Source organism: Protopterus annectens, chromosome 5.part0 (genome assembly GCF_019279795.1).
Source record: "Protopterus annectens isolate FY-2018-M chromosome 5.part0, PAN1.0, whole genome shotgun sequence".
Classification (NCBI taxonomy): domain Eukaryota; kingdom Metazoa; phylum Chordata; order Ceratodontiformes; family Protopteridae; genus Protopterus; species Protopterus annectens.
The window spans coordinates 1,517,988,876-1,518,007,283 of NC_056735.1; the positions used below are offsets into that span (position 1 = coordinate 1,517,988,876).

Consider the following 18,408-nt stretch of genomic DNA (forward strand, 5'->3'; position numbering starts at 1 on the left):
AATGATCAATACGCTGAATTAAACCCTAAACAAGACACTGTAAACTATGTCTGTGTAAGGAAATTTGAGGAGGCGTGGATACGTGTTTAGGTTTAGTCTTTTTTTTTTTTAACGGGAAAAATAGGGCCAGCTGTGTTATTAATGGCAGCAGCAGTTTCCCCCAGGGATGGAAACAGTATTCTGACCAAACAGAGAAGTCTTTCCTGTTCCCTCTTCCAGGACCAACAAGAGTCTCTCTTCCTTACCCACTGAGGTCACCCTAACAGCTGCAAAGGACGTGGCTAACCCCCAGTCCATAGTGGCTGTAGGTGTTGCACCAGAAGGGTCCCAGGTAAAAGATGAGTGGTCTGAGGAATAAGCTATGGCAACAGCAGAGTCACTCACCTGTGGTGGAGTCAAATTGCTAGCCTACTGTGGTGGCAAAGGTAGTTTGCTTAATTTTTTCTCTCTGTGGATGGAAGGAGGACTGACCTTGGGACAGATAATTTATTTCGAGATTAAGCCGAAAATGGTGCCTCTTTCCTGGTGAAACAGTAAGAGCTGGTAAAAATTTCAAGTCTTTAAAGTCACTTTTTCACATAAAAAACACAGTGAAAAAGCTTTTTAAAACACTCACAGTCCCAAAAAAGTCCACACAATTTCTTCACATACACAAAAAATGGTTTTCAATTACTTTAAACAACTCAAACTGACAGGAAAAAAGCATTCTCCTGTTTAAAAGTACAGTTAAGGCTTGTGGCAGTTTGCTAAAATACAAACTCCAAGCTTAAAAATAGCTTCCCTAAAGGGAAAACTACAATAGAACAAACCCTTTTTTAAATGTGGAAGGTTTTCTTCTAAACAGAACATATTTGCTCAGCAAAAGACTAGCACAAGTCAACCACTGATCCACAAAAGCCTGCAAAAGAGAGCTCTTTTCAAGTGCAGGAAAGCACCGAAAGGATTGGTGCCCAAAGCCGTCTTGGCAATATATAACCTATATAGCTACGGCTACTATAGCAGTGATCAATATGAACATCTCAAGAATACTGCATACACAAAATTCCAGTCAAATGATCATAAGTGTCCTGGATCCAAATTTACCAACTAAGAAACCTATGTTATGTTATGCTACTCCCAATGTAAACCAGAAATAAAAGTAATGTATGAACTTCTCAGTATTTAACATTCTCAAATGTAGCTAATCTTCAGTTCATTATAGATTCCAGAATCATTCATGAACAGTTATCACCTCACTTTAAACTGAAAAATGTTCACCTTTCTTTGACCTCTGCAGCTTCTCCTTCTTTGTCTTTATCTTCATCAGATTTCTCTCCTTTTAACAGTGGCTGAGAGATTATATCCTCTGTGAAGGAACTGAAGTAAGACTTGATAAACTGTGGAGAGGGCATCAGAGGTTCCCGGTTCTAAATAATAAAATATATACAGTATAAAATACAACAAAACACACACAGAACTGCTTTAAAATGGTTACATCTTACACTTCGGACATCTCTCCCAGAGTCTAAACAGATTAGCAGCCTGTGCCTTCCTCCAAAATCAAGGCTAATGTTCCTCCTCACAAAACAAACAAAACTGCAAAAGTAAACGAAGCCCACCCTACAGCTTTGTAGGAAGCATGATCAGTACTGGCTAAACTACAGCAGGATGAAGGAACAGTTAATTACAGTTAAGGGACTGCTCTTAAGTACGGTTGTGTCAACTTACTGTAAATGTAGATGTTTGTGTCTTCACTGTTGCAGTAACAACTCCTTGGGATTTCCTACTGTGGAAGCCCTTGGTCGGCCTGAATGCCATAGACTTTCCTTCTCCCAATGGTCTGGCAGATGTCCACCCCTTCAATGTCAAGGTATAATGTTTACTAGCCAGGGCATTTTTCTCAGGTATTTCTTGCTCCTTCTCTGGGCTAGACGTATACAGTCTTCACACACTAGGCCAGGAAAGTACAGTTGTGTACACTTATTTGTTTCAGTGTATTCACTGTTGCAGCCCTGACTTGTGGGGATTCCCCTGCCATGAAAACCCTCAGCTGGCCTGACTACCAGAGAAAACTCTTTCCGCCTCCCAGGCTGGCAGACGCCCTGACCGATGTTAGTAAAGGGATCCAGCCTGTGTAATAACCAGTATTTTTTGCCCTCTACCAGGAGGAGCCCTAAGTGGACAGGAGGGAACGAAGAAAGAGGACTCTTACAGCAGGGGTGCCAAGGGGGATCCATTGGCTGGATTAGTTGATTATAAGAAGGCTACATAATAGGCTAAGGGGCAGGAGAGAGAGAAAGACTGCAACAGTGAATACACTCAACAGCTACATTTATGGTAAGTGTACACAACTGTACTATGTTCTTCATGTTTCACTGTTGCAGTCCTGACTTGTGGGAAGATTCCCAAAGCTGAATTGAGGGGGGAAAGAGATTAAGGAGAGGAGAGGATGCCCTGCAGGATGGCAGTGGCAAATCCTGCTCTAGACTTAGAGAAGGCTGCCAAGTGGTAGTGATTTGTGAAGCTAAGCACAGATGACCAAGTGGCTGCTTCCAAGAGGTCTTTAAGGGTCGCCCTTTGGAAGGGCAGCAGAGGTAGCTGTGGTCTTTGTGTTGTGCGATATCTAATCATTTCAGGGTTTTTTTTTTTTTTTTTGCCTTGATGTCTATAGCAGAAAGAAATGCAGTGGGAGATCCATTTAGAGATGGTCTGTTTGGAAGCTGGCTTCCCCTCAGCGCCAGGGACAAAGGTAATAAAAAGCTGGTCAAATTTTCTCAAGGCTTTTATCCTGTCCAAATAAAAGCGGAACTGTCTGTGCACATCCAGTGAGTGAAGTATTCGTTCCCCTTTGTTCTGAGAGTTGGGAAAGAATTCAGGCAGATGAATGGCTTGATTTAACGAAGTATCAGTAATCACCTTGGGCAAGAAAAAGGGATTAGTTCTGAGGGGAAACCCTGTTTTGGAAGATAATAAATGGTTCCACTGCCATGATGGCCTGCAACCCAGAAACCCCCCTGGCTGAGGTGACAGCCAGCAGCAGGGCTGTTTTTCAAGTCAGAAACGTAAGAAGAGCAGATGCTGCCAGTTCAAAAGGAGGCAAAGTCAGCTTTTCTACAACAGTTGAGGTCCCATGGATGAGTAGGTTTCCTAATGGAAGGTCTAATGTGAATGACTCCCATTAGAGACTGCCTTAATAGGGGATGCTGAAATGGCAGATGCATGAATTTTAATGCAGGAGTAGGAAAGGCCTTTATCTACCAAGCTATCCAGGTATTCTAGGATGGTAGTAATGTGTGCTAAATTGGAATAGAGGTGCTGCTTCTGGCACCAAATACAGACTCTTTTCCAATTGGCAGGTATGGCTTTCTAGTGCTAGGCTTTTTAGATTCTTTAAGAGTATCCTGCACTTGCTTACTTTGGGTAACATTGCAGTTGGGTGCTGCAGAATTATCCAAGCTGAAAGGCTGAGTGTCTGTAGGTTGACGTGCACAAGTCTTCCTTTATTTTGTGTGAGAAAGTCTACTCTCTGAGGTATCAGCCATGGGCACTGACGGGTGAGCTTGAGGAGGAGAGGATACCAGTGTTGTCTGGGCCAGTCTGGTGCTATCAGTATTGCTCTTGGGCCCTCTTCCTATATCTTTAGGAGCACTCGAGGCAGAAGGGGTAAAGGGGAAATACATAAATAAAGAGGCGAGTCCAAGGGAAGGAGAAAGCATCTGTTTTCCAGGCAGATTTCTGTTTGATCCTGGCACAGAATTGTTTCAGGTGAGGGTTTTCCCTGCTGGCAAAGAGTTCTACCTGTGTGACTCCCCATCTCTGAATTCCCTGTTGGCAAAGAGTTCTACCTGTGTGACTCCCCATCTCTGAATTATGCTGAGGAAAATTTCCCGATGTAGATGCCATTCGTGGGGGACCATCACGTTTCTGCTGAGGTGATCTGCTAGACACATTGAGCTCCTGGAAGGCATAGTGCTACGAGATGTAACCCCAGAGTGTGCAGCTTCCCAGACTTGCATCGCTTGGTGGAACAGGGGATGTGTGCCTACCTCCCAGACTGTTTATGTACTACACAACTGTATTGCCCGTTTTTATTAACAGTACCCCTGGTTCCTAATTTTCCTTGAAGGCCAACAGACCTTTCTGCACTGCCAGAAGTTCTTTCCAATGGACGTGCCTTGCCCTGGAAGTGAACCTCCCACTTCCAATGGGACTGGAGGTGTTGAGAGTGAGCCCCCCCCCCAGGCTATCTCTGAAGCATCTGTGGCTTGTGGAGTAAAACTGAAAGGAAGGCCCTAATTTTGGGTACAAGTTTGTACCCACTCAAACTCTCGTTTGAGACAAGGGATCAGCTGTATCTCAGTCTCTACAGACTGAGAGCTCTGGCACCATACATTCATGAGGTACCACTGAAGCTTCCTCATGTGCAGCCTGGCCAATGATGCCATGAATCCCAGTGCTGGGAGAAACTCTCTGGCCAAGATGCAGTGTTTCTGGTGGATTTGGAAATAGTTCGTCAAAAAGGAGACTTTGCCTGGCAGAAGGAAGGATTTTTGAAGTGAAGAGTACAGGAATACCCCCCGGAAAACTATCCTTTTGGCTGGGGCAGAACTAGAATATGTAGATAGGTATATTTTAGGTCTAGTAAGACCATGAAGGCCTGAGAGGTTCTCATGGGTAACAGCTTCTGTTTTGAACTTGGGAACCAGGGCAAACTGATTGAAGCTGGACAGGTCCAAGATGGAGCACCAATAACCTTCCTTTATGGAAATCAGGAATAGCCTGGAGTAGAATCCTTTGCCTTTTTGATCATCTGGAACTGGTTCCATAGCTCCCTGAGTGCATAAGATCTGAATCTGAGCAAGGGCTTCTGATTCTGATTTTATGGAACATCTGGATAACCAGAATATTGTAAAGGCTCTTTGAAAAGTGAGTTTGTAACCATTTGAAATGATGTCTAGAACCCAACTGTCTGAAATGATAAGGGCACAGTTTTGTTTGAAGAGTGACAGCCTTCCTCCTAGTCGTGGGGTGGGGTGAATGAGTCATACTTGTGTCTGGCAGAGGCATGGGACCTAGAACACCCTTGCCTGGGAGTCTCAGAGGTCTACTGCCTGCTTCTTTGCAGGTGTTTCCACTGCCTTTGGGTTCTCTCAAGCTGTGGTTTCCTCAGTCTACCCCTAGGCTAGGAGGGAAATGACCAGTGCTTAGTTGGAAAGTTCCTACTGAACCTAGGAGACTGCACTAGGAGTAAGTCCTTCACAGTCTGCAAAGATTTCACTTTGTACTCCATCTTTTTGAGAAATGCCTCTGCCTTAGGGCCAAAGAGAAAGTCTTTTTCCAGGGGAGCATTCAGGAGGTTTGATTTAACATGGTCAGGAAAAGATTGTTCCCTACACCAAGCATGCCTTCTAATAATTGTGCCAGTGGCACCTGCCCTGAAAGAAGCTTCAATGGCATCATAACCACACTGTAATGAATGTTTAGCTACCTGAGAAAGAATGGTTGTATAAAATCTTACCATAATGTCAGATGCCCCTCTCTTCTTGGTTGCAGTATTCTTATCATGGGGAGCTCTCAGCCATAGGTGACCCGATGTCAGCCAGTATACAAAAGTCTTTCACTATTGTAGGATGATGCTGCTCGTGTAAGTCTGCCACAAATGTGACATACAAACACATCTACCTCAGAACTGAACGCCCCAGGAGGAAGACATTCTAAAGAAGGTAGGGTATGACCATCCAAGGAAAGGAACCAAACCACCAGGAGGAAGGAGGGAGGGATTGGAATACTGCAACAGAGAAGAGAAGAGAAGGACATCTACAGTTATAGTAAGCTTTTACACAATTATTCTATATCCTTTTATTCATCTGTTGCAGACTTTTTAACATGAGAGAGAGTACCAAAGCTCATGAGGAGAGGGTGGAGGAACAGGCAGTTAGTTGAGCTCTCCAGAAAGCCATGGAATATGGCTCTGATGGAAAATCCTGCCCTAGACTTAGATATGCCAGCCAATTTGTAATGTTTACTGAAGGTATGCACAGAAGTTTATGTAGCCACTTCAAGAAGAGATCTAGTATTTAATCCCTTCAAAGCACCTAATGAAGCTATATCCCTAGTGGAATAGGCCTTACAGAGGAAGCAAGTGGAATAGGCCTTACAGAGGAAGCAAGGGTCTTACCATGTTTCACATAGAACGAAATAGCCTTAGAAATTCAAGTAGAAACAGTCTACTTGGAAACAGGCAATCCCAGAGCCCTTGGATGTTAAAAGACAAAAAGCTGGTCTGATTTCCTAATATATTTGGTCTTGTCTACATAAAATTTGGGCATGAATGTGGGGTCAGTACGTATACATACCCTGTCCTTGTGGAAGACAGTGAAGGGGGGGTGCCATAAGGTCCTGGAGTGCGGAGACCCTTCTGGCAGAGGTTATGGCCACCAAGAGTATGGTCTTCCAAGTGCAGTGCTGGAGGGAGCAGTCTTTGGCTGGTTCAAATGGTGGTAGTCTCAATTTTTCTAGGACAAAGGTAAGGTCCCAAGGAGGCGGAATGGGCTTCCTTGGTGGTCTCAGGTGTAGTGCTGCCCTCATTAAGAGTTTGATCACTAATTTAGATGTTAAAGGGGATACCAGGAGCAAGCAAGCTGAGATGGTAAATAGGTGGAATTTAATGGAGGAGTATGACAGTCCAGGCTTCATGAGACCACACAGGTAGGACAGGACCAGTGGGGGGTCTGCAGTCAGTGGTTGCGGGCTGTGTTTCTGACACCATAAGGAAAATCTCTTCCATTATGACGGGTAGGATTTTCTGGTAATTGGTTTTCTGGCTTCCTGCAGAACCTGGATCACATCCCTCTGTATATAGGTGTCTGAAGGGAATCAATGCTCTATCACCCACAATGTGAGATTCAGTGTGGACAGTTGAGGGTGCAAGAGTGCTCCCTTGTCCTGTGTGAGCAGGTCCATTCTGTGGGGTAACTTGTGGTAATTGCCCTTGTCTAGGAGAAATAGGAGGATGGACTAATGCTGCCTTGGCCAGTAGGGAGTCACCAGAAAGATTTGAGGTTGTTCCTTCTGAATTTTCAGAAGGACTCTTTGAATGAGATGGAAGGGGGGAATGCATATGCGTACATCCCCTTCCACGAAATCAACAGACTGTCCACCTTCCAAGTCTCTGGATTAGGTGCTCTGGAGCAGAAGGTCGGGAGCCGTCTATTCATGGGGGTGGCAACGAGATCCACATTCAGAATACCCCAACGATGGACCTGGTCCGGAAACTTTTCTCTGTTCAGCATCCATTTATGAGACAGAGCCATGGTCCTGCTTAAGGAATCTGCTATCACACTGTCTGCAGAGGGGATATATACTGCTTGGAGAAGGATTTGCTTCTCCAGTGCTATTTCCCATGCTTGCAAAGCTAGTCTGCACAGGAGGTAGAACCTTACCCCCCCCCCCCCCGTTTGTTGATTTACCACAGCACAGTGGTATTGTCTGTGCACCACCTCAGTGTGCCTGGGAGAAGCTGACCCTTGAAAATATCCAAAGCTAGTATCAAGGCTCTCATTGCATTGATATTGATGTGATCTTTTTGTTGAGTGGGATTCAATGAGTTCCTCACTCTCCAGTTTCTTAGGGTTGCTCCCCAGCTTGTGTCTGAAGCATCTATGAAGAGGTCTTGGTTTGGGGGTGTGGGCTGGAGGGGCAGAACCAGGTGTGACTGACTCTGGGAGATCCACCACTTCAATTCCTTGGACAAACAAGGAAGCATGGGAATCATGAACTCTAGAGGATCTAAGTGTTGTTTCTCAAATACCACTGGAACTTCCTCATGTGTAACCTTGCCAGGGAGACCATGGGGATAGTAGAGGCCATGAATCCTAAGATTCTGAGGAATTCCCTGGCTGAGATGGTTTGGAAAGTAAGGATCCCTTGGAAGAAAGATGTGAGGGTCACAATCTTTTCTGGTGGCAGGCAAGCCATCATTTCCCTGGTCATAATCCAACATCCTAGAAACACCTGATCCTGAGAGGGTGTCAGGGATTATTTTTTTGTGATTTACAGTGAATCCCAGATCTGAAAGGAGTGAGATGGTGAACTGCAGGTGTTGCAAGGCCAATGAGCTTCAGGAAGCCTGGATCAGGATGTCATCTAGATAGGGAAAAAAATTTATTCCTTTTGTCCCGGCAAATGCCATTACTGGGGCCAGACATTTTGTAAATACTCTTGGGGCCGAGAGAGACCAAAGGGTAAAGCACAGAATTGATAGTGTGCAGAATCCACTGAGAAGCAGATGTACTTTTTGAAAAGTGGAAGGCTAGGGATATGCAAGTAGGCATCCTTTATGTCCAAGGACACTAGGAATGCCTGAGGTAGAATGGGTGGAAGAAGGGTTGGAAGAGAGCATCCTGAAGGAGGGGACTCGGAGGAAGGTGTCAAGGTGGGATAGATCCAAGACAGGCCTCCAGGGACTTCCCTCTTGCAGAAGATGGGACCTCTTGAATGGTTCCTTGAGGAAGAAGTTCCTGCAGGCTAGAGGGGAAAAGTCTGATTTGGTCCTTGGGTGGGGGAGGGATGCCTTTGGGAGTGGGTCTGGTCTCCCAGGTCATGAAGTATTCCTGATTTATGATAGATATGAAGTATGTCATCCTACTATAACTAGCATCAATGGAATGCCTAAGGTGCATAAGAATCTACATGACCCTCCGATGCGACCAGTCGTTTCAGAAAAAGGATGGATAACTGAACCCCTTTCTATTTTTATAGAAGGGGAGTTAAAGAAATTGCTACCTCACTCACCTGCAGTGATCAAGGACTCGGCTGAGTTCTTAAGTAGACTTTACAAGAAAAGTACAGTTTTGTACCTACCATAAATGTTGATGTTCGAAGATCCACATTGCTGCAGTCCTTACACTTGGGGTAGTCCGCTGTCCTCGGTCGGCCCAAATATCAAAGTATTAGGCTGACGTCGGTCAAGGCGCTTAAGACTGACATCAGGACGTCAGGGTACAAATGCGCATGACCGACGTCATATCCTCAGTCTTTTCTTGCCCCAGATGTCAGAAGACCCTAAAAAGAAAGGTCAAAACCAAAAGACAGCAAAGAACAACCAACCACCCTTGCACTAATCATATGTACAATATATACAATATCCACAATATTCACAACCCAAACCACACAACCGCCTCTAAAGACAGAGGGAAGGAGGAGGTGGACTGCAGCAATGTGGATCTTGAACATCTACATTTATGGTAGGTACAAAACTGTACTATGTTCTTCATCTCACATTGTCAGATCCTTACACTTGGGTAGAATCCCAAAGCAGAGGAAAGGGAGGATGGCAAAACTATAAAGCAGTAGGAGCTGCCAAAATGCCCTGTAAAATTGCAGTGGCAAAACCAGCCCTAGATTTAGAGTAAAGTGGAAGGTGGTAATGCTTAGAGAAAGTATGCACTGAACTCCAAGTAGCTGCCTCCAAAATATCTTTAGTTGCCACCCCGCTGTAGAAGTGGCAGTAGCCCTAGTGGAATGAGGCCTAATCACAGCTGGAATCTCCTTACCATGATGGGAATAACAGAAAGCAATACAAAACCCAATCCACTTAGAAATAGTTTGTTTTGACACAGGCTTGCCCTGAGAACCCAAAGCAAATGAAACAAATAACTGCTGAGACTGCCTGAACCCTTTAGTTCTGCTCAAATAATATCGCAACTGCCTGTGTATATCCAAAGTGTGCAAAATCTTTTCCCCTTTATTTTGGGGGTTTGCATAAAAAGTAGGCAAATGAATGGTTTGGTTTAAAGCCACACTAGAAAAGTACAGTTTTGTACCTACCATAAATGTAGATGTTCGAAGATCCACATTGCTGCAGTCCTTACACTTGGGTAGTCCGCTGTCCTCGGTCGGCCCGAATATCAAAGTATAAGGCTGGCGTCGGTCAAGCATTTGACTGACATCAGGACGTCAGGGTACAAATGCGCATGACCGACGTCATATCCTCAGTCTTTTCTTGCCCCAGATGTCAGAAGACCCTACAAATAAAGGTCAAAACCAAAAGACAGCAAACAACCAACCAACCACCCTAGCACTAACTATATGTACAATATATACAATATATAAAATATGTACAACCCAACCCATACAACCACCTCTAACTGCAGAGGGAAGGAGGGTAGATGACTGCAGCAATGTGGATCTTCGAACATCTACATTTATGGTAGGTACAAAACTGTACTATGTTCTTCATCTCACATTGCTGCAGTCCTTACACTTGGGTAGAATCCCAAAGCAGAGGTAAGGGAGGATGGCTAACTACAAGGAAGCAGGAGCTGCCAAAATGCCCTGCAAAACAGCAGTGGCAAAACCAGCCCTGGATTTAGAGTAAAGTGGCAGGTGATAATGCCTAGAGAAAGTATGCACTGAACTCCAAGTAGCTGCCTCCAAAATATCCTTGGTTGCCACTCCCCTCAAAAAAGCTGTTGATGTGGCAGTAGCCCTAGTGGAATGAGGCCTAATCCCAGCTGGAATCTCCTTGCCATGATGGGAATAACAGAAAGCAATGCAAAACCCAATCCACTTAGAAATAGTTTGTTTTGACACAGGCTTGCCCTGAGAACTCAAAGCAAAAGAAACAAACAACTGCTGAGACTGCCTGAACCCTTTAGTTCTGTCCAAATAATAGCAACTGCCTGTGTACATCTAAAGTGTGCAAAATCTTCTCCCCTTTATTTTGGGGATTTGCATAAAAAGTAGGCAAATGAATAGTTTGGTTTAAAGCCACACTAGAAACCACCTTAGGCATAAAGGAAGGATTAGTACGTAATGATACCCTATCCTTATGGAAAATCAAAAAAGGCTCAACCGCCATAAGGGCCTGCAATTCAGAAACCCTTCTTGCAGAGGTAATTGCCAACAAAAAAGCAGTCTTCCATGATAAATATTTCAACTCAGAAGTAGCTGCAGGCTCAAAAGGTTGTAGAGTGAGTTTCTCCAACACAAAATTGAGAACCCAAGCAGGAGTAGGAGCTCTTGGGGTCTTATATTCTTTGCCCCTCTAAGAAATTGCTTGAACAAAGGATGAGAAAGCAATGGTGGAACACAATCATAGTGAGCCGAAATTGCTGCAGCATGAACCTTAATAGAAGAGAAAGACAAACCTTTGTCCAGTAACTCAGTAAGATATTGAAGAGCCACACTCAAATTAGGCTCAGAAACATCAAAATCTTTTGCTGCACTCCAAAATAAAAATCTCTTCCATTCATCTACTTTCCTTGTACTAGGCCTTCTAGCTTCCAAAATCACATCCAAAACTTGTTGTGGAAGTTGAGACCCTCTATGGTTCAAAACAGAATATGCCAGGCCGTTAGGTGAAGAGAGTGAAGTTTGACATTCAGCAAATGGCTGTCCTCCTGTGACAACAGGTGTGGAATCAAGGCAAAGGCCATGGAGGCTTCCCCAGACTTCTCAGTAATGGGTACCAGTGCTGTCGAGGCCAATCTGGAGCTATTAAAATCATCCTTGGCTTGTCCTGTCTGACCTTTAGAAGTACCTTTGGGAGGAGAGGCAGAGGAGGAAAGGCATACACATGAAGATTGCTCCAATTGAAAGAAAGAGCATCCACTTTCCAAGCTGTGGGATGAAACCTTTTGTGCAAAACTTTGGCAGCTGATGGTTTAGTGGAGAAGCGAACAGATCTATGTCTGGAGTTCCCCATGACACTGTCAATTTCTGAAATACATGAGGATCCAATTTCCACTCGTGGTGATCCATAATTTGTCTGCTCAACACATCTGCTAAGGAGTTCAGTGCTCCTGGCAGAAACCTTGCCTGAAGATTGAGCTGTAAACTGAGAGCAGTCTCCCACAAAATCATTGCTTGCCTGCATAGAGGATAAGAATCGTTCCCCTTGCTTGTTGATGTACCACATGACAGTTGTGTTGTCTGTTAGAATCAACACCTGCCCTGGAAGAAGTAAATCCTTGAAAGCTATTAATGCAAACTGGACTGCTAACATCTCCTTCAGGTTGATATGTAGATGTTGTAGTCTGGCAGGCCACTTGTCTTGTATCCACTTTCCATTTAGATGAGCTCCCCAAGCTTTGTCTGAGGCATCTGTCGTTAAAATCTGACTCGCCTCTGGCCGGGTCACAGAGAGTCCCTTGTTTAGGTGACATTCCTGAGCCCACCACAAAAATTCCTTTGAATGCAAGGTATTATTTGAATGACAGTGTCTAGATCCTGGCAGTGCTGTGTCCATACATTTTGAGATACCATTGCAGCTTCCTCATATGCAGTTTGGCATTGGGAAGCACCAGAATACAAGATGCCATGAACCCTAAGGCTTGAAGGACTGTCCTTGCAGTCAGCCCGGACTGATGAGATAGCTGATGGAAGTAAAGGGATAGACTCTTTTGTTTGTCCGGGGTTAAAAAGGCCATCTGTGATGCTGTATTCAGTCTCACACCCAGAAAGCACATGTCCTGAGAGGGTACTAGACTGGACTTTATTTTGTTCACAGAATACCCCAGGCATCTTAGCACTGCTATCACATATTCCAAATGATGAAGAAGCTCCTTCCTTCCTTGAGCCAGAATCAGGCAGTCGTCCAAATAAGGATAGATCTGTATTCCTTTTAGCCTGAAGAAAGCTATCACTGGAGCCAGAACTTTCGTGAACACTCTCAGTAGAGAAGCCAAAGGGCGGTGCAGAGAACTGGTGGTGAGAAGTCCCAGCTCGCAGATACTTCCTGCAACTTAGTCTGATAGGAACATGAAGGTAAGCCTCCTTGAGATCCAAAGTCACCATCCAATGATCTTTGCCCAGCAGAGGTAAAAGCTGCTGTAACGTCAACATTTTGAACTTGGGAATGTCCAGATAAGTGTTGAGGGTAGATAAATCCAAAATTGGTCTCCACGTTCTTTGGTACTAGGAACAGGCGAGAATAAAATCCTAGGCCCACTTCTGGCATAGGGACCGGCTGTATGGCCCCTATTTGGAGTAACAGAGAAACTTGCTTGTGAGCCTCTATTCTTTGTTGAGGAGGAACGTCTGGCATGCCTTTGAAAGGAGACAAGGTATGGAAATAAAACCTGTAACCGTGGTGTATGATATCCAATACCCATCTGTCTTGGGTAATTAAACTCCAATTTTCTTTGAAAAGTGCCAACCGTCCTCCCAAAGGTGCTGCCAGGCGAAGGCTCTGGCAGCTGAAAAGGTAGGTCATTGGGTCTGTGTGAAAGGACTGACCCCTGCCCTCACCAAGGCTGTGCAGGAGAACTCCCTGTTCTAGGCCTGAAAGAGCCCTGAGCTCTGCCCCTACCACGCCTAGATCTACCCCTAGACTGGGAATCATAAGAAGGATACGTCCACCCCTTAGTAGGCCAATTTCTACTAAACTTTGGAGGCTGGACCTGCAAAAATCTTTAACAGTCTGCATAGACTTAGCCTTGTCCTCCATTTTCTTTAAAACTGCCTCAACAGGAGGACCAAACAACACGTCAGATTGTAAAGGAGCATCTAAAATCCTTGTTTTAACATGTTCAGACAAATTTTGATCCCTTAGCCAGGCGTGCCTGAAGAACTGACCCAGTGGCAGCCACCCTAGACGAGGCCTGTACAGCATCAAAACCACATTGCAAAGAATGCTTACCCACCTGTTCAGAAACATGCACTAAATCTTGCAACTCTTTACAATCAATACCTACTGCCAGAGCATCAACCTTAGACTTCAATTGTGAAAGGAGATAGTTTTGGTATTTCAACATGTGAAACTGGCAATTCAAAGCCCTCATAGCAAGAGTGGAAGTATAAACTTTCTTTCCCCATCTATCCAAGGCCCTAGCCTCTTTGTCTGCAGGAACCGGATTCTTTACAACAGAAGCCTTAACACCTTTAGGCCCCTGGCTAACAGTTTCTGGGTCCGCCCTAGGACTCTTAAAAAGATACTTATGAGCTTCAGGCACCCTGTAGTACCTATCCGGCTTAACAGGAGCAGGAGGCAAAGAATCAGGATTAATAGAAGCCTCTGAAAAAACATCTTCCACCACATCCAAAACAGGAGGTATAGCCAAAGGCCTATGCTGGGGTAAAAACAAAAATTCCCTAAGCCTTTTCCTGGAATCAGAGAAGTCCTGACCTTCCCACTTAAAATGCTCCCTCATGGAATGAAGAGTTTCTGAAAAGAAAAATCCTCAGGAGGAGAAGCAGAAGGAGTAGAATCATCCACATCAGAATCAGAATAAGGAGAGTACTCCTGCAAGTCTTCAGCCGAAGACTCTGATACATCTGAAGCCTGCTCAAAACCCCCAGCTCAGGCTCCATCCTGGGCCTCTTATCAGGAGGGGCATAGAACCCTAATCAAAGTAATCAAATCTTCTGCCATTTTAAGCATATGCTTCTTGGGCACAGTTCCTGAAGAGCTAGGGGTAACACCAACTGAAGCTAAACCTGGCCTGGACCTGGGAGAAGCCTTAGAAACAGAGGAGAGGGCCTAGCCACCCTAGGAAGGGAGGGAGAATAGTAACCTGAGAAGCCCCCTCAGCCTGACTTGCCGCCTGAGAGGCCACATCTTGCAATACTAAAGTCTCACCCTGGGAACACAAAGAAACCTCCGTGGAGCCACCGGCTCCACCGACACCTCTAAAGAACAGGCGTCCGTACAGACGGTTCTTCCAACCTAGGCTTAACTGCTTTGTCCTTGCGCTTCTTGGAGCATCCGACGGCATTTTATAATTGCACCGCTTCCCAAAGACTAACCTTGCACAATCCAACCTCCTCTTTATAGTGCGTTTATTAAACCTAGCACAAGAGCGACAGCCAACAACGTCGTGCTCAGGCCCTAAGCAAGGAATACACAAAGTATGATAATCTCTATGCGGTATCTGTTTCCCACAAGAAATGCAATTATTGACTTTTTCTGACATCCGGTAAATCACTGAGGCAAGCAAAAAACAAAAATATTCCCCAACGGGGTACTTAGCCAACTTTGAACTTGGTCTGAAACTTCGAAATCGAAAAATCTCACAACGCCAACCGGCACTTGTAATGCTGCTTCTGCATCGGACCATGCGGCAAAAAAGACTGAGGATATGACGTCGGTCATGCGCATTTGTACCCTGACGTCCTGATGTCAGTCAAATGCCTGACCCAGCCTTATACTTGGATATTCGGGCCGACCGAGGACAGCGGACTACCCAAGTGTAAGGACTGCAGCAATGTGAGATGAAGAACATCCACTTTAGGCATAAAGGAAGGATTAGTACGCAAAGATACCCTATCCTTATGGAAAATTAAGAAAGGCTCAACCGCCATAAGGGCCTGTAATTCAGAAACCCTTCTTGCAGAGGTAATGGCCAACAAAAAAGCAGTCTTCCACGATAAATATTTCAACTCGGCAGTAGCTGCAGGCTCAAAAGGTTGTAGAGTGAGTTTCTCCAACACAAAATTGAGATCCCAAGCAGGAGTAGGAGCTCTACGTGGGGGTCTTATATTCTTTGCCCCTCTAAGGAATTGCTTAAACAAAGGATGAGAAAACAATGGTGGGTCACAGTCATAGTGAGCAGAAATTGCTGCAGCATGAACCTTAATAGAAGAGAAGGACAAACCTTTGTCCAGTAACTCAGTAAGATATTGAAGAGCCACACAAATTTGGCTTAGAAACATCAAATTCCTTTGCTGTACTCCAAAATAAAAATCTCTTCCATTTATCTGCGTACACTTTCCTTGTACTAGGCCTTCTAGCCTCCAAAATAACATTCAAAACTTGCTGTGGAAGCTGAGACCCTCCAGGGTTCAAAACAGAATATGCCAGGCTGTTAGGTGAAGAGAGTGAAGTTTGACATTGAGTAAATGACTGTTCTCCTGAGACAGCAGGTGTGGAATCGAAGGTAAATGCCATGGAGGCTCCGTGCAGACTTCTCAGTAATGGGTACCAGTGCTGTCGAGGCCAATCTGGAGCTATTAAAATCATCTTTGGCTTGTCCTGTCTGACCTTCAGGAGTACCTTTGGGAGGAGAGGCAGAGGTGGAAAGGCATACACATGAAGATTGCTCCAATTGAATGAAAGAGCATCCACTTTCCAAGCTGTGGGATGAAACCTTTTGTGCAAAACTTTGGCAGCTGGTAGTTTAGTGGAGAAGCGAACAGATCTATGTCTGGAGTTCCCCATGACACTGTCAATTTCTGAAATACATGAGGATCCAATTTCCACTGTGGGGATCCATAATTTGTCTGCTCAACACATCTGCTAAGGAGTTCTGTGCTGCAGAAACCTTGCCTGAAGATTTAGCTGTAAACTGAGAGCAGTCTCCCACAAAATCATTGCTTGTCTGCATAGAGGATAAGAATGTGTTCCCCCTTGCTTGTTGATGTACCACATGACAGTTGTGTTGTCTGTTAGAACCAACACCTGCCCTGGAAGAAGTAAATCCTTGAAAGCTATTAATGCAAATTGGACTGCTAACATCTCCTTCAAGTTGATATGTAGATGTTGAAGTCTGGCAGGCCACGTGTCTTGTACCCACTTTCCATTTAGATGAGCTCCCCAAGCTTTGTCTGAGGCATCTGTCGTTAGAATCTGACTCGCCTCTGGCCGGGTCACAGAGAGTCCCTTGTTTAGGTGACATTCCTGAGCCCACCACAAAAATTCCTTTTGAATGCAAGGTATTATCTGAATGACAGTGTCCATATCTTGGCAGTGCTGTGTCCATACATTTTGAGATACCATTGTAGCTTCCTCATATGCAGTTTGGCATTGGGAAGCACCAGAATACAAGATGCCATGAACCCCAAGGCTTGAAGGACTGTCCTTGCAGTCAGCCTGGACTGATGAGACAATTGATGGAAGTAAAGAGAAAGATTCTTTTGTTTGTCCGGGGTCAAAAAGGCCATCTGGGATGCTGTATTCAGCCTCACACCCAGAAAGCACATGTCCTGAGAGGGTACTAGACTGGACTTTATTTCGTTCACAGAATACCCCAGGCATCTTAGCACTGCTATCACATATTGTAAATGATGAAGAAGTTCGTCCTTTCCTTGGGCCAGAATCAGGCAATCGTCCAAATAAGGATAGATCTGTATTCCTCTTAGCCTGAAGAAAGCTATCACTGGAGCCAGAACCTTCGTGAACACTCTGGGCGCAGTAGATAAGCCAAAGGGCAATGCAGAGAACTGATAATGAGAAGTCCCAGCCCGAAAACGCAGATACTTCCTGCAACTTAGCCTGATAGGAACATGAAGGTAAGCCTCCTTGAGATCCAGAGTCACCATCCAGTGATCTTTGCCCAGCAGAGGTAAAAGCTGTTGTAACGTCAACATTTTGAACTTGGGAATGTCCAGATAAGTGTTGAGGATAGATAAATCCAAAATTGGTCTCCACGTGTTCCCTTCTTTGGTACTAGGAACAGGCGAGAATAAAATCCTAGGCCCACTTCTGGCAGAGGGACCGGTTGTATGGCCCCTATTCGAAGCAACAGAGAAATTTGTTTGTGAGCCTCTAGTCTTTGCTGAGGAGGAACGTCCGGCATGCCTTTGAAAGGAGGCAAGGTATGGAAATAAAACTTGTAACCTTGGTGTATGATATCCAATACCCATCTGTCTTGGGTAATCAAACTCCAATTTTCCTCGAAGAGTGCCAACCTTCCTCCCAAAGGTGCTGCCAGGCAAGAAGGATCTGGCAGCTGAAAAGGTAGGTCATTGGGCCTGTTTGAAAGGACTGGCCCCTGCCCTCACCAAGATTGTGCAGGTGAACTCCTGTTCTAGGTCTGAAGGAGCTCTGAGCTCTGCCCCTACCACGCCTAGATCTACCCCTAGACTGTGAATCATAAGAAGGGTACGCCCCCCTTAGCAGGCCAGTTCCTACTAAACTTGGAGGCTGAACTTGCAAAAATCTTTAACAGCCTGCATAGACTTAGCCTTGTCTTCCATTTTCTTCAAGACTGACTCCACAGGTGAACCAAACAACACATCAGACTGTAAAGGAGCATCCAAAATCCTTGTCTTAACATGGTCAGATAAATTCTGATCCCTCAGCCAGGCGTGCCTGCGAAGAACTGACCCAGTGGCAGCCACCCTAGACGAGGCCTGTACAGCATCAAAACCACATTGTAAAGAATGCTTACCCACCTGTTCAGAGACATGTACCAAATCTTGTAATTCTTTACACTCAATGCCTTCCGCCAGAGCATCTACCTTAGACTTCAATTGAGAAAGAAGATAGTTTTGATATTTCAACATGTGAAACTGGCAATTCAAAGCCCTCATAGCTAAGGTGGAAGAAGTATAGACTTTCTTTCCCCATCTATCCAAAGCTCTGGCCTCTTTATCTGGAGGAACCGGATTTTTTACAACAGAGGCCTTGACACCCTTAGGTCCCTGACTAACAGTTTCTGGGTCCGCCCTAGGACTCTTATAAAGATATTTATGAGCCTCAGGCACCCT

At 44.9% G+C, this 18,408-nt stretch overlaps 1 protein-coding gene across 1 annotated transcript in view; it reads right to left on the reverse strand.

Annotated features, from left to right (window-relative positions):
• The window catches only part of TOMM70 (translocase of outer mitochondrial membrane 70), a 766,277-nt gene that overhangs the window by 409,340 nt on the left and 338,529 nt on the right, over nt 1–18,408 (reverse strand). Inside the window, exon 5 of the mRNA XM_044071328.1 lies at nt 1,258–1,406. Coding sequence (XP_043927263.1) covers nt 1,258–1,406 — 149 coding nt within the window. The remainder of the gene's footprint in view (nt 1–1,257; nt 1,407–18,408) is intronic.